Source organism: Triturus cristatus, chromosome 12, assembly GCF_964204655.1.
Source record: "Triturus cristatus chromosome 12, aTriCri1.1, whole genome shotgun sequence".
In the NCBI taxonomy this organism is placed as follows: domain Eukaryota; kingdom Metazoa; phylum Chordata; class Amphibia; order Caudata; family Salamandridae; genus Triturus; species Triturus cristatus.
The window spans coordinates 297,469,320-297,485,269 of record NC_140595.1 but is presented as its reverse complement, the minus strand read 5'-3'; the positions used below and the strand labels follow the sequence as shown (position 1 = coordinate 297,485,269).

The 15,950-nt window shown below is 46.1% G+C and overlaps 2 protein-coding genes across 6 annotated transcripts in view; one reads left to right on the top strand and one right to left on the bottom strand.

The window, feature by feature from the left end:
- Window positions 1–15,950, bottom strand: part of CIAPIN1 (cytokine induced apoptosis inhibitor 1) — a 169,119-nt gene that overhangs the window by 29,488 nt on the left and 123,681 nt on the right. For all 5 annotated transcript variants that reach the window (XM_085639167.1, XM_085639166.1, XM_085639164.1 and 2 more), the window contains exon 6: window positions 6,223–6,296. In XM_085639167.1, coding sequence (XP_085495293.1) covers window positions 6,223–6,296 — 74 coding nt within the window. The remainder of the gene's footprint in view (window positions 1–6,222; window positions 6,297–15,950) is intronic.
- Window positions 1–15,950, top strand: part of LOC146775912 (C-C motif chemokine 22-like) — a 97,499-nt gene that overhangs the window by 58,011 nt on the left and 23,538 nt on the right. The gene's annotated exons all lie outside the window — the stretch shown is intronic.

Below are 15,950 nucleotides of genomic sequence, written 5' to 3'. Positions count from 1 at the left end.
GTCGGGCGAGCAACAGGAATGTTGAAATAAGTATCTGATAGGTCTATTGCACACATCCATGATTTTCACTTTGATGCAGATACATTTGATGAAGAGCTCAAATTTGAAATTTTTCTTTCTTGATAAAATTGTTTCTGTATCGGAGATTTTTTATGGACCTGAATTCTCTTTTCGGTCCTTATAGGAGTATGTCTTTTTGTAGGGACAATCTCCCTTTTTGCCCCCAATTCTTGATGACGTTAGGTACTAGTGTAATGACTCTGCACACTGACGTCCATCGCCCAGTGTATGTGCTCTGACCTTTAAAAGTGCTAAAGTTTATTTTATTTAGACCTGACTGGACCTCACAGTAAATGGTGGCATTATTACTTAAGTCTCACAACCCCAAAACCTAATAACCCAGTTTCCTATAGTCCTTTTTCAATATGAGGAAATATCTGGAGTAAACTCCTAGATCGTTTTGGTCCAATGGAACTGGATCTATAGCTCCTTTCTTTAACAGGATAGAAGCTCCTATCCAGAATACATGAAGCTGGTGCTTCGCAGGTGGTTTTGATGAGATCAGAGGAGGAATGGTTTTGAAACATAGAACATATGCACGATCTATTATAACTAGCACCCATTTGTCTTTTGTAAGGATACAGCGATTTCATCTGGGTTGTTCTCTGCTTATAGGTTCTGGATTGGTATGGGTACCTCTGACCCAGAGGATACGGTTGTTGTTGCTGTTGTTGTTAATTGAAAGACCAGTGAGGGGTCTGAACACTACGCTGATAAAAACCTATGATCCCTGGATATTTACTGTGGTCAAAAGGATTTTCCAGTTTCTCGAGACCAACTGCTTTTGAAGTTTCTGCCTCAGTTTTCACCTTTAACATCACTTTTCAGTGTGCATGGTCAAACAGATATTTGCCAGGAAAAGGCAGGTTCATAATCTTTAGTTGAGCCCCTGGTTTAAGAGTGGTTAGACTTTGCCATGAAGATCTTCCTATGGATATGCCATGATAATACCCGGTTGCTGCCAAAGCGGTCTAATCAACTACAGCACTAATTATCTGGTTGGCTACCAATATATTTACTTGAAACATTTTACTATATTCATTTGATGGTGCTTTGGTAAGCTCTCAATAAAAGGAGCTCATTCCTACACAAAGGTCTTGCTGGGAATCCGTATGTCGTCAGGGAGGACCCCATACTCCCCTCTTCTCCCGCTGGTCGGATTGCCCAAACATGAACACTACTACACACCTAACATGCTATGTACATGGACAGACTGCGGCATCACTGAGGCAGAGTCGCTGTTCGAGGATGGCCAGCTTAGGCCATTCCAGCGACTGACAGAGGAACACGATCTCCCCGCTGGCCAATTCTTGCTCCGCCATCAACTCCTCGCAAACTATCTACAATACCATGACCTTTCGACAGGAGAACCACCTACACACTCAGTCATACACACAATCTTACATATGGGAGTGGGACGACACTTGGTCACAGGGCTCTATAAAGCCATCAGGGAACTCAGGAACAAACCACTAGAGACCCTACGGGTCACCTGGGAAGACGAATTAGGCCGCTCCCTACACAATAGGAATGGGTAAGAGCCCTCGAACACCCCAAGAAGGTGTCTCGAAACGTGCGTTTAAAAAATATACAGTTCTACATCCTACACAGGGCGTACTTGACACCAGCACGCCTCCAACGCTTTTACCCCGACACCCAGTTCTCATGCCCCAGGTGCCATTCGCAAGCTGCGGATTTTCAGCATATGTTCTGGAGCTGCCCCACATTACAATCATACTGGCAACACATCACTCAGGGATCTTACTGGGCTCACATATCTGGATACATGGGAGGTCTGTGCACTGGGTATCTATCAGAAGAGGAAACAACACAAAGAGCCCCTCAGATTTGTCTCACTGGCCATTTTATTAGCCAAGCGGAACATAGCCATGCACTGGTGGTCCTCCACAGGCCCTCCGATCGCCGGTACACAAATGGGCAGCGGCGGAGGAAGAAACATTGAGAGAAGAAGAGGTGAAAGGGATGCGCAAACACCCCATATCAATGGATTGGGCTATCCTACTGCACCAATTTAAACAACCACTACCCCATGACGACCCGGAGAGAGTCCCTCACACACCACGAGTCACACAATCACAGATGCAGGCGCGAACATGGATGCCAGATCTCCTCCCGCAGTGCACCCTTAAAGCCACTAGGTATTAGTGCCAGGAAATGCGTCTCAAGAGTAAGTCGGACCCCCGGAGCTAGACCGATCACAGGCCCTCCCCCGCGCCTCTGGTACCTCGCGGAACCACCACTCACTGGGACACACGCCATCCTAAGACCTCACTATATATCTGTACCTGGAACTCCACGAGCAACCCCCCCATTTTTTTCCCCCTAGTTATATTCAGCAATTTTCTGTAGAAAGACCTTAATGATGACAAGAAACTCGACTAATAACTGCGAGGCCACCACTGCATTATGAGATGACCCCAAGTAAATGTGCTCTGTTGAATCGCTATATGGTACAACATGTCACTGTAAATGCAAAATTTTGATAAAAACACGTTATAAGAAAATAAAAATAAAAAGAGGTCTTGTTGGGAATGACCAAGGAGGGCAGAACACTTGCAATTTTAAGGTGTGAGGCAGCTATTCTGCATACCTTTCGCCCAGCCACATCAATGTGCTTACTTTTATTCTCTGGAGAAGCTGTTGTCTCTGGAGCTGATGCTCAACTTTTCCTCATATGGGTTACTAGAACAGAAAAAAAATCAGATTCATGCTCAACTGCTTTACATTTCTTTAGCAACCTTGGAGTTGCTGCTTTATCTGTCGGAGGTGTTGAAAACATTTATTTTGCTATCACCAGTAGACCAGGTACTAATGGCAAGAGAGGTTTAGGAGCCGCCTTATTTTGCAAGGTCTCGGGTATCACTAATACAGTCGGCTAGTGAGACTCAAGAGGGATATTTAATTTAAAAGCTCTTCTAACTAAGACCTATAGAGTAGAGATGTAGTCAACCAGAGAGGCTCTAGATGCCGCTAGTGAAGTTGGAGTATGGGACGTAGAATACTCTGACGTTGTAAAGAGTGTAATAGCTCTTGAAGGAGATTGGTGTGTTTTTATTTTCTCTGGAGTATAGTATTGAGAGGGAGAAAGAGTTGGTTTCTCCTTCCTTAGTGGTGACATTGATGTTGGTCTTGACACCATCCTCAGTGATAAGTTTAAAGTCTGCAAGAAGTAGTTGCGGCAGATCTTCAAAAGGTACGCTAGGCTTTACTAGCATAAATGGCAAAGGATGAGGACCTGGCGTAACAGGATGTAAGGCAATAGATAATATCTTAGACAAAGATTCTATTCTCGTTTCAGGCATGGTTGTTAAAGAGGAGGTAGAGAACCGTTGAGATATCCATATTCAGGTGTTCCAGTGATGATAGTTGCGGTGAACATAAAAAAGGTGAAGATTGTAAAGAGGCTACAGACATCTACAGTTTTCGTTGATGTTGAAAAAAACTGAGGCTTTCAAGGTTGAAAGATGGGACTTCGCCGTCAATGGTTCCTCCGATCAATGTTGACTGATGCCTGTGTCAACACTTGATCGGAGGCGTTTCTTTGATGGCGCTCGTACCTCACTCTCGTTTCACATAGTTCATGTATCATCAAGCCCTCTTTTGAAGGAAAACAAGTCGCGCTGGTGCTTAGATGTCGAATCGGAATGACGTCGAGAGTGATGTTGTTGAGGTCTTGACAATGTAGATTTTTTTGTTGATCTCCCTTTTTGAGAGCTTTTGTCACCAACATGCTGTTTATCTGAGGAGGCATGAGAAGACGATCTTTCAAATCTTCACTTTTTCTTCTGCTTTTCCTCTGCCCCTCAGCCCGATACCATCTCTGTCTTTGAGAGTGCATTTAGACATCTTTTTACGGACTTCATTTTCTTACCACACAATCTTTTGGCACACAAACCACACAGGCCTTGTGAGGGACTGATAAAACCTTTTTTCTGCCACATGGAGGGCACATTTCAAAAGAAGGAATTTTGTGGAGAAAATTTCTCAGGAGTCTGAATTTTTTTTATGTTACTCAACAGATCAGGTTTCAAAATGTCTAGTGAAGCTTAAAAAGCAATTAAATATATTTATTTTACTGAACGAAATTGAGGTTTCAAAATCTCACATGCTCTAAAGGTACTGCTCAATTAGCCAGAAAAAATAACTGGTTCTCCGAGGTAACTGCGAGTGGGCGGGCACAGTTGGTAGAGAAGTCTCTTAGATTCTTAAACTGACATCATTCTATTTTCTCTCTTTACAACGGAGCCTATCAGTCTGCACTTTCTTTTTATTTTCTTCATACTTGTTCTCCTTTCTGCACATATAATGCAGCAATGGAGGCATGAAACTGGTGTTCAGATGCATTCTATTCTCCCAGAAAAAGAAACCGAGCCTCTGATATGCGATCGTAGGGTGTACCTCATCATGAAATCAGATGGACATCAACACCGTATGGCGATTTAAAATGGATTGTAAAAATATAAAGAAGTGCTTGGAGGACAATGCAGAATTATTGTAGTGGTTATGACCATCAATGAAGATCCTAGGGATACAGAAAGTATGTAGCATATTGTAAAAAAACACATACACATTACCTACTGGCGATAGCCAGTAGGTAGTTATAGTTAGGACCACGTTTCCATAGGAAAACCTCAACATTCTATTTTGAATAACTTTGGCGCCGGTCGACAAATCCTCGCGAATTTCTCAAAATAGGTGGGGCGCTACGCTCCGCTCCTACCCTGAAAGTCTCGGGGGGATTCGTCAAGCGGGGGCTGAGATAAAAGGGGGGTCCCAAAACGCGTTTTTCCCATGCATTTTTCCATAGGACCTTTAGAACGAGCTACAGCCCGAACGGCTGAACAGAATTACTCAAAATTTGGCAGAGAGGTAGTCCCTAGGTCAAGGAAGTGCCTTTTGTAGGTTTGGTGTAAATCTGTTCAGTAGATTCTGAGAAAATAGCCTTTAAATCAATATATATATCTGAGCCAGCTTACGGTACGCTTACCGTACGCTTACGGTAAGCGTACGGTGGCGTGCGCGAGCCTGATTGGCTCTTAGATCTTAGTAAACATTCGAATCGGCCGAAACCAGGAAGCGGCGGCCGCCATTTTGTCTCTCGCACTGAGTGTTGTTTATCAAACATGATGGCCAAAAACATGTTACGGGGCTGTTTTGACAACTCCCTCCCACATAGTCATGTTGAGGGAGTCCCCAAACATCCCCCAAGTGCAAAAACGGTTTTATTTTTTTTTCGGCAATTTCGCGGGGTACGCTTACCGTACGCTTACCGTAAGCGTACGGTAAAAAAATAAAAATAAAAAAAACACTATCCACACTTACCCCACCCCCTGTGCTTTTGGTGGCCGAAGGCCACCAAATGTACAGGGCTTATGTTAAGGGCAAAAAACACTATCCACACTTACCCCACCCCCTGTGCTTTTGGTGGCCGAAGGCCACCAAATGTACAGGGCTTATTATAAGGGAAAAAAACTTAGCATTTAAAAAACCGTACTAATTCACTGAAAAAACCATAGGTTTCACACACGTTATAGTTAGGAATTAGCATTTAAAAAACCTTGCAAATTCACTGAAAAAACCATAGGTTTCACACATGTTATAGTTAGCGGAAATTTTACTGATAAAAAACCAGTGAAATTCCCCCGTTATAGTTAGCGCAGGCAACTATAACTCACGCGACCGTAATCTTCTGCTGATGACATATGTGTCTTTATGAAAAAAAATATTTGTAATATATGTATAGCTAAAAATGTATGGAAGAAGACATGGGCAAATAAGTGTCTAAATACAGTATTAGCATCAGCAGAGGATTGCGGTCGCGTGAGTTATAGTTGCCTGCGCTAACTATAACGGGGGAATTTCACTGGTTTTTTATCAGTAAAATTTCCGCTAACTATAACATGTGTGAAACCTATGGTTTTTTCAGTGAATATATATATATCTACACACACACACATATATATATATATATATATATATATATATATATATATATATATATATATATATATATATATATATATATATTAGTCAGATTGAGAAGTTAAGATCAGACAACTGTTTACACTAGTTTATGGGTCTGCAAAAGGGGTGGAATATAGTTTATCTCATTCAATCTACGAGAGGATAAGCATCACTTACCACTTCCTCGTCATTCGTGTCATTGGCAGAGAGTGTCCAAAGCTTTGCAGCAGCGGCATCCACAGCAGGCTTTGCTACAGGCAGGTAACGGAGAGAGACAGAAAGAGGCAGAGACACATTACAGCCCAGCACACATTACTTTTGTTTACATTCTTTGGAAAGCAGAGGTGTTGCAAGCAAAAGAGAAAACGAAGAAGGAAGTTAGAAGACAATCACACAAAGACAAACAAAGCAAATGAAAGCAGCATTGATAAAAGAGAACCAGAGAGAGGAAACTTAGTACTGTGACAAATAACTGGAGAAGAGAAGAGGTGGGGTGGGCAAACACAAGCTGCACTGAAATAACAGAACATCCCACGACTTAAAATTAAATGGAACATGCACTTATTAATTTCAGAAAACCTCTTTATAAGGCACCAGCCATGTCAAACACCATCTTATCATACGCACACTTTCATCACTTTACAATTTACATTAAGAGATTAGTATGCTAGGCGACTTTTTTTTTTTTTTTTAAGTGTCTTCAGTGATTTATAGCACACTTTCAAACTAGGTAGGTGGTGCTCAAAAACCTAATAAGCAAAGAAACTGCATAAAAGTCCTAAGTAATTATGGAAATGTTCTTGCTAAATGTTCTTATTGGGCAACTTGGTAGGCTACATGTAACAACAGTTAAGATAGATAATATTCTTTATTCGGTTTAGAAATATAACCATGAAAGATGCAAACAGTCAAATATTACATCAAGATAATATAAATAAATATCCAAAAACATAATACATACAATAAGAGAAAAAGCTCAATACATCATATAATTGAATGGACATGGGTAAAATACAAACAGTGGGCCAAGGTGTATAGCTTCAGATAAAGTGCAAAACTATTGAACAATGTGCAGTGACACACAATCAATCAACCAGGATGTCTTTGTTGGGCAAAAGCGCAACCCAACAGGACTACAGTTAAAATCAGGGCCTGGCCTCCCGCCACTTAACCGTGCTGCTTAAAAAGGACCCGACATGCACACAACTGCGAACATCCCCAAGCATAGGAAGGAAAAGCATTGCGAGCCATACCTGGTTCAAATTTGCATTTTTACCATGGGGATCAAAAACTTTTTCCTGGGGATAGTGTATAAAGTGCAAAAAATAACAAAATGTTCAATGGTCTGGGTCGAAATCTTCCAACATTCACATGGACCAAGGGTAAGATTGACTGCCCAACCTTTAGGAAAACTGATCAGAGGTAAAAAAAAAAAAGTCAGTCTACACCTGGATAAAGGTTGGCGATAGTAAACATCATTAACCTAGGTTAGGTACGGCTCAATTGAATATACAGTTTTAATCAGACAGTGGGCCTAAGCAGCAGGTTTCTGTAATTCGAGCCCTTCTCTGCAGAGAGGTGTGATAAAATATTCTGTTTTACCCACAGATAATCAGCCTTAATGCTTTCAGGCCACGAAAACCGACTAGGGCAACCTAACTTATTGAATGCAGACCGGATATATCTCAACCAATTATTCGCCGTTGTGTTACCCAATGAAAGACCCTCCCTGATTATCACCCTGTTCGAGGTTGGCTCGCTCTTATGCCAAATAGAGATCCAGTGTAGCAGTGGCCTGAGTTTAATGGTGTCTGAGATAAAGTTAAGGCCTAGTTCCTCTTGCACTGCAAATGTTGAGGAACTATGCAGGGCCACCAGGAGATGCCTTGTATATTTATTTTCCTCTAATTCAAGGGAACTACAGTCCCAATACCCCCAGAGGTCACTGCCATAACATGTGGCGGATACACACCTGTCATTGTAGATATGAATCAGAGCTTCTATTGGTTTTTTGCCAACCCTGGAACTGAAATCCAAGACTGACCTGGATAATCTGGCTAGAGTGTTTCGTTTAAAAAAACAGTAAGGCGTCCCCAGAGCACGAGTCATCAAAAAGAATGCCCAGATAATTAAAAGTCTGCACATGAGCAATCTTTGTGTTGTTGAAGAAGTGGGTTTATGTTTTAACAGGTTTGTCACCAATGACCGTAACAAAAGATTTTGGAGTTGTTTACTGTCAAGTACAGGCCACCCATAAAGTCAACAAAGGAGTTAAGGAGCAACTGGAGCCTAATGCGGTCCTTGAAATAAGGACAGCATCATCTGCATATAAAATAACTGGCAGAGGTCTAATACCAACGCTAGGGGGATCAAGATGTTTGCTCAGCAGCCTCACCTTAAATATAAATTGTAAATAAAAAATGAGCCAAGATGCACCCCTGCCTAACCCCCCGGGTGAATGTAAAGTGTTTAGTGCATGAACCATCCTCCCCGAATCTTACAGAAGAAGACATATCCATATGAATGTCTGCCAGAAAGGAGACTAGAGCTGCATCAATCCTAAGGGACAACAGCATTGGCCATAACTTAAAGTGATTCATCTGGACAAAAGCTGAAGTAAGGGCCATAAAACCTAGAAAGAGCACCTTTTTTAGCTACAGTATATTTCAGGATTAATAAGAGCAGATTCAAACTCTGGTCGATAGTTCTCAGGCCAGGCTTAAACCCATACCATGAGTCAGAGAGGAGGTTATTCTCCTCAGCGCAAAGGACAGCCTTTCCAGAACCACCTGGCCCAGGAACTTAACAGTAGTGTCAATCAGGGATATGGGCCGATAACATCTTGGGCTGGCCCGGTCACCCTTTTCCAAAATCGGCACGATGATGGAATAGGACCATGAGCTGGGTGGGCCTAATGATGTAGCAGTGTTTGGGGTATTATTCAATGGAGGGGCCTAGGTGACTATGTCACTCCTAAAAAGATCTGTGGGGACATGATCTGGACCGGGTGCCTTATTACAAGCAAGGTGCCTGATGGTGCACGTGACTTCATTGATTGAAAAGCAAAGGTTAGAGATGCCTGGTGCCTAAATCCCATTAAAAAGCAAAGGTTAGAGATGCCTGGTGCCTAAATCCCATTAAAAAGCAAAGGTTATCCGCGTATAGCGATCGCTAAGTTGACGCTTCCGTGGTACGACGGTGGTATCGCGCTTCCAGACATTCGACGTTACTACTGGGCCACCCAGTTGAGCGCGATTAACCATGGTGTATATGGTCCGGCGCTGAGCCCCGGCTTCGCCATGGACCGATGGTTGCTCCGTGGGGGTAATTACCACAGAGCGTTGTACTCGAAGTCGTCTGACTTAACCCTTACGGGGCCCACCAGGGTGGCCGTGCATGTATGGAAGGTGGCGACGGACTCACTGGGCTGGAAGGGTAAGCTTACCCTTGCCACCCCTCTGTTTGACTCCGATATTCTGGGAAAGCTTTGGCATACAAAAGGGTTTGAGAAATGGGACCTGATCGGTGTATCCAGGGTTGGAGACCTTTTGGTTAAGGGTAGGATAAAGTCATTCGAGGAGCTGCAGAAGGAATACGAGCTAGGGAGCACGGAGTTCTTCCGATATGCTCAAGTGTGCCACGCCTTGCGGTCATTCCTTGTAGAAGGGGAGAAGGTGCCTGAGTCCTCTCCGTTGGAGGACCGGATCCTGGATGGCCATATGCCAGAGAGCACGATCTCGCTCATTTATAAGAAACTTATTAATGTTCGGGCGGATCTTCTTCTAGGGTTGCGCGATCAATGGACCAGGGATGGCCTTGAGCTAGATGATGAGGATTGGCAGTATGCAGTTTCTTCTCCCAAAGAGGTCGCTATCCCCGCGCGCCTGCAGCTGGTGCAGCTTAAAATACTCCATAGGGTCTATGTGACGGGGCCCAGGCTGGTCCACATGGGTTTCTCTGAGGAGGGCTTATGTAAGAGAGGCTGTGGTATGGTGGGCACCTTCCTACATATTATTTGGGAATGCGGTGCGATTATGGAGTTTTGGAGGCGAGTCCACGAGGTGATAGGGGAGGTGACGGGAATTGTCATGCAGCCTGAGGCGCGATGTTGTCTCCTGAATGTCTGGGGTCCTACTGACCACAACGCGGCACAGACTCAGTGGGTGACCCTAGGGAACATGGTAGCCAAGCGCGACATTGCTCGGCTGTGGGGCTCTAATAGGCCTCCTACATTGACAGCGTGGATGGAAAACATGAATTGGAGCATGTTTAGGGAGAAGACAGTGTATTGTGCTCGAGGGCGCCCTCGGAAATGGCACTCTGTATGGGGGCCATGGAACCAGTACAGAGGGGACATATGCCTGCCCCCAGACCCAGACCCGCCTGAGGAGCAGCTCTCCCCTTAGCTTTCTTTCCGGCTTTGAATTCCTTGCTGGTATGTGTTTGTCTTCTTGAGTCTCTGACTTCCCCTCCTTTCCCTTACTATAGACCTGTGTCTGTTGGACGAAATGGGGCTCGTCCCCCCTGATGGGAACCTCTTTTGGTACTTACAGTACTTATCGCCTTGTTTGTGTTTAGGTTTGGATTTATGTTTATTTAAAACGGAACCTTTGATTCTCCTGTCAGTAAAATGTGGACGCAAGCATGTGTGGTGTCTCTAAGGCTGCCGTACCTCCGGGTTGTCGGCTGAATAGCTGTGTCACTGATTTTTAAAATAAAGGTTTTCTAAAAAAAAAAAACAAAAAAAAAAAAGCAAAGGTTAGAAATGCCTGGTGCCTTAATCCTGTTAAATGACGTGACAACAGTTAGTCAGTCTGAGTATCTCTTGTATAGTCCTAAACTTATTTGCATAATCAAACAACATAAAGGAAAGCTGACAGGAAATGCAGAGCTTTAAGAGATTTATTTTACCAGTGAACTCTGAGATTACTAAGCCTAAGCAGACACCAGGTTTAGTTTACTTCAGTAGCAGGACAATATGTTAACCAAGCAGTGGCAAGGCCAAAAGGACCTTTAGGCTGGGTCACTGCTTCTTTTGCAAACTTTATTGTTGAGGAACCTGTTGGACCCCCCTTAATCTATATTAAAAAAACATTGACTAAAAGCAAAAGTATTTTTTGGTCCCAAAAAGCATGCATTGCCAAAGCACTCCCTGCAATGAAGAGAATTACTTTGAGTCCATGTATTCTTGTGAAAGAGCAGAATGCTGTTACTTTGAGTGAAATTTGCCAATGGCTAAAGTGGGCTGACCCATTACCTCCTGCTGCATGTTTTAGTGGGCAGAAGGAAATGTGAATGACAATCAATCATCGATCAATGGATGAAGAGTGCTGACTGATAGCCCCTATAAGTGTGTATTACATATACTTAGAGTACAAACTAAAGGTCTTGGCAAGCACCAGAACTACCAATACATCTTAACTATCATAACAGGCAAGCAACCCATTCGCAAGCAGGTTTGGCTTTAAGATACCAAGGGAGGAGACAAACTGTTACAGGTAAGTAACTTTTTCTGCAACATGACACCTTCTGTACTCTCATCCTTAAACACGGCAGCGATCGGTGCCACAATAATTAATAATAATGGTTTCTACAGCCCTTATTTATATGGTGCCTTAATGAAATGCTTTTTTTTTTATTCAAAAAGAGCAATAATTGTCAAAGTAATTGGAATGGCAGCCTTGCACGCGGTCGGTGATGGCCCTAGGTTTACAAGGCCAATTTTATTTTGTTTTTATTTGAAACAATTGTAAGATTCTGGATCCACGGAGACTATCAACTGCGGAGGTTCACAGCCCCTATTTTCGGCAGGATCGTGTTAAAAAAGAAACACGTTCGGCTAGAACGATTTATATCCTGTCAATCCACGTGGAGGATTTATTTATTTATTATTTATTTATTAAGTGATTTATAGAGCGCCTGGTGACCCGTAGGCATCCCCGCGCTGTAAATTTGTGAGAACCAAGAGAATGGGGCCGGGGGGAACTATTTGGGAAACAGGAAGGTTTTTAGTTTTTTTCGGAAGAGGGCGTGACAAGGTTCCAGACGCAAATTGCGAGGAAGTAAGTTCCATTCTGCGGAGGCTTTGACAGAGAAGCGTCGGCCACCGGTGCGAGCCTTCTTGAACTTAGGAACTGTGGCCAGATGATCGCCATCAGAGCGAAGGGGTCTGGGGGCCTTGTATGGGATGATCATGTTTTTCAGGGCGGCTGGACCAACACCGTTGATAAGTTTATGGGTGGTACACAGGGCTTTAAACTCTACTCGCTGGCGAACAGGAAGCCAGTGCAGAGCCTTAAGAGCAGGCTTGGCAGAGGCTCTGGGAGGGAGGTTCATAATGAGCCTCGCCGCCGCGTTTTGGGTCCGTTGGAGTTTGGCCAGGGTAAATTCAGGTGTCCCGCGGTAGACGGCGTTGCTATAGTCAAGCCGGGCTAAAATGAGCCCTTGGACCAATAGTTTCCTGGATAGGGGAGGAAGGAGAGGGAGAATCTTGCGAATTGACCGCAAGAGGCCAAAGCATGTTCCAGCAGTTTTGGCTGCCTGGGTCTTCATAGTGAGGTCCGGTTCCAGCCATACTCCTAGTGTTTTAATTTCTTTTTTTGGTGTAGGGATTTCACCAAAGGCGTCCGGCCAAACTGATGGTGGGATGGAGGTCCATTGATTGCCTAAGAGCATAATTTCGGTTTTTGCACCGTTCAGCTTCAGGGAAGATTCGCACATCCATGTGTGAATATCCTGGAGACAGTTCAGCAGGCTGTCTGGGTGTTTATCCAGGTGGGACAGAGAGACGACAAGTTGAGTGTCGTCTGCATAGTTTACTATTTTTATCCCGTAAGGGGTAACGACATCTTCAAGGGGGGCCATGTAGACATTAAACAGGGTGGGACTAAGCGAAGACCCCTGAGGGACACCACATCTAAGTGGGAGTGGGTCTGAACGGGAGTTGCCGTTTTATCAACACTATGAAGATATCGTGTTTTCAATATTTGAAGCATTGTATTAAAGACATACGCCAGACGAACAAAGCGCAACCTGATTTGAAGTGACAGGGAATTCCATCTTTTAACTGGCACTGGGAAATACACGATTTTGTTAAAAGATTCACCCCTTGATTTGAAGGGGATGCCTCTCAGAGAGAGTTGATAATCCTCGTATTGGGGCTTGCAAGTAGTATCTACTGCAGTTGACCATTGATGTGTATCCTGTAATTGTGACAGATCATAAATCCAAGTGGGAGTGAATATATCTTGTCCTGAGGAAGGTGGTTTTTAGAACACAGACATCCTTCAAAACGCGTCGACGCATACTGTAATAAAGGCACATTGTAGATTGTGGTGATATTTGTGAAACTATCAATTCCAAACAAATAAGACTGTCTTTTGTTAGTGCTTTTTTAACGATTAGAAAGTATCCTTTCTAGCAAATTCTCCCTATTATCAACTGTGTAGATTGTATTGTATGTATGTTTTTATTCTTTTTAATGATGTATAATGATTTTTTATCTTTGAACAATTGATTTTTTAAAATAAAATTTGTTTTATATTGTGCATATATTTGGCCTTTGAAGGTGTTATGTTCTGGTGATAATTTGGATTTGAAGAGTGGTTGGGCTCTGTTGAAATATACCTAAAGGGGATCTGGGTGGACAAGATGGCGGCGAGGTAGGCTGCGTTTTCCGGAGCTCCTACCCGCCGTCCACCGAAATGAGCATCTAACGGCTTCTGCGAGACCCGTAGACGGCTGCTGGCACTGGTGGGAGGCTGCCCCAGAGACTCCCTGACCTCGACTGTCGCGGAGGCCGGCGACGGCCGGCGATTCCCAGGGGCCCGGTGTGGGCGGACGAGAGGGCGGCCCGACCTTCACCGGATGGCGCTCTACTGAGGCTTCAACAAAGCAGCGGCCCTAGACGAGGACCGCCGGGGTCAGCTACTCCTCCACCGGCCTCTGTCCGGTGACCAGGACGGCACACGGGTCGCCTAGCGCTCCGCCCGTAAGCCGGCCCTGATTGATCCAGAGGTTGCGGAGCCCTGAACTGTGGAGGTGGGGCGGACCCGGCCAGCTGCGCAGCCCCTGGAGCCCGACGAGCGTCCCGGAGCGGCCCGAGTCCCGGGCCGGGTTGGTTACGGGGCGGGGCCTGTCCCTCTCCCGTGTTGGCGGCACCTCAACCGACGCTGGAGGCTACTCCTGCATCCAGGGAGTGACGCAACGAGATGCCCGGGAGTCGGCCTTGGAGGAGGGGATTTGCGGTGACGCTGGAGCGGGCCCGGGGACGCATTTGTGCCCCGAGGACAGTCCCGTGGAGGCGGGGTTGCTTCCCTCCTGCTTCCAAGGTGGTCCGGTGCACAGCAACGAAGACGGCGAGGCCCTCGTCCCCTCCTCCGATCTGGGCAGTGAGGTGAGCGGGAACGGGAAGCGCGACGCTGCGCCGAAGGCGCATTTTGTCTCTGTAGCTTCCCCGGGGGTCAGTCACCATGCGGGGCCGTGGTTTCGCCGGATCCCCGGCCTGGATTTGAGAGGGCGGCCTACCGCCTTGGCAGGCTGGGCCTGGAGGGGGCGAGATTGAGGCGCATCGGAGGCAACATAGAGCGTGGAGACCGGGACCCAGTGGAGGGCAGTAACACTTGCTGAGAGACTCAGGGGCCCTGGCCCTCCCGCGGACCAGCTGAGAGGGACCTGGGTGGCCTCCTCTGGCCCCACACAGCAGAAGGTCATTGCCTGGGGGCTACTGGGCCTGCACCTGCCTTGATCGGACAGCGGGGGCTGAAAGGGGAGCCAGTGGGCGAGCCAACGGAACAGAAGGTATGGCGTACCTCGACACCGGCCCTTGGGTGCGCATGGATCCCTCCCTTCTGTAGGCGGACCCCTGATGGAGAGCGTGACCACTTAATTTGCACCCCCACGAGGCACTAGCCTTAGCCCTGCTTGGCCGCAGTGAGTGATCGACTACGCACTGTTCAAGAGCCCGACTCTGCCCTACTAGAGGTCGTATCCAGGCGTCCCTCCATACCGGGTAGTGGAGCTGGCGCGCCTCCTGGTGTGGGTTCTTTAGCGGAAATCTCACAACTATGCCCTCATCCAGGACGAGAAAACAGAAACCTCTGAAGGACATCTTCGGGCGCGCTTACTCTATCCCCAACCTTGCAGTCGCAACCCCCAAGATGGCGGCATCGCAGCAATCTCCCAGCTCCGGGGATGAACCGGACACCAAGGCGTTCATGGAATCCCTCTTTCACACTCTCAGAGCTGACCTGCAGACGGTGAAGACAGATCTCACAGCTGAGATGAAGGAGATCCGGAGAGATGATGAAGTGGGGGAACGTGTAGCGGCGTTGGAAGACAAGAGCGACGCTGCAGTGTCGGACATGAATACGCTCCAACAGGAGATTCTCCGCTTGCATGATCAACATCTGGATGTCCAAACTCACTTGGAGGACTTGGAAAACAGGTCACGCAGGCATAACATTCGTATCCGAGGAGTGAAGACATCGGACGACACCAAAGACCTCTTTGCATTCTCCACGGGCCTGTTCCGCCATATCCTAGCGGCTTCGGATGGCGCTGAGATAGTCTTGGACAGGGCGCACAGAGTTGGCCCACCTCGGGCGCCCAACGCCCCTCCGGCGGACATACTTGTATGCGTCCAAGATTTCAAAACCAAAGAGGCGAACCTCACGAAAGCGAGAGCCCTCCACCCTATCTCTTACCGGGGGCACTCTCCGGTACTCTACCAAGACCTGGCCCCGATTACCCTGCAGCGCCGCCGACAATTTCGCCCCGTGACTGAACATCTGCGGCAGCAGGGTATTCCGTATTCGTGGGGTAACCCATTCCGCCTAATCTTTCGACTCAATGGCAAGCTCCATCAGTTACGCTCACTCTCTGACTCCTGCCGACTACTGGGCCTG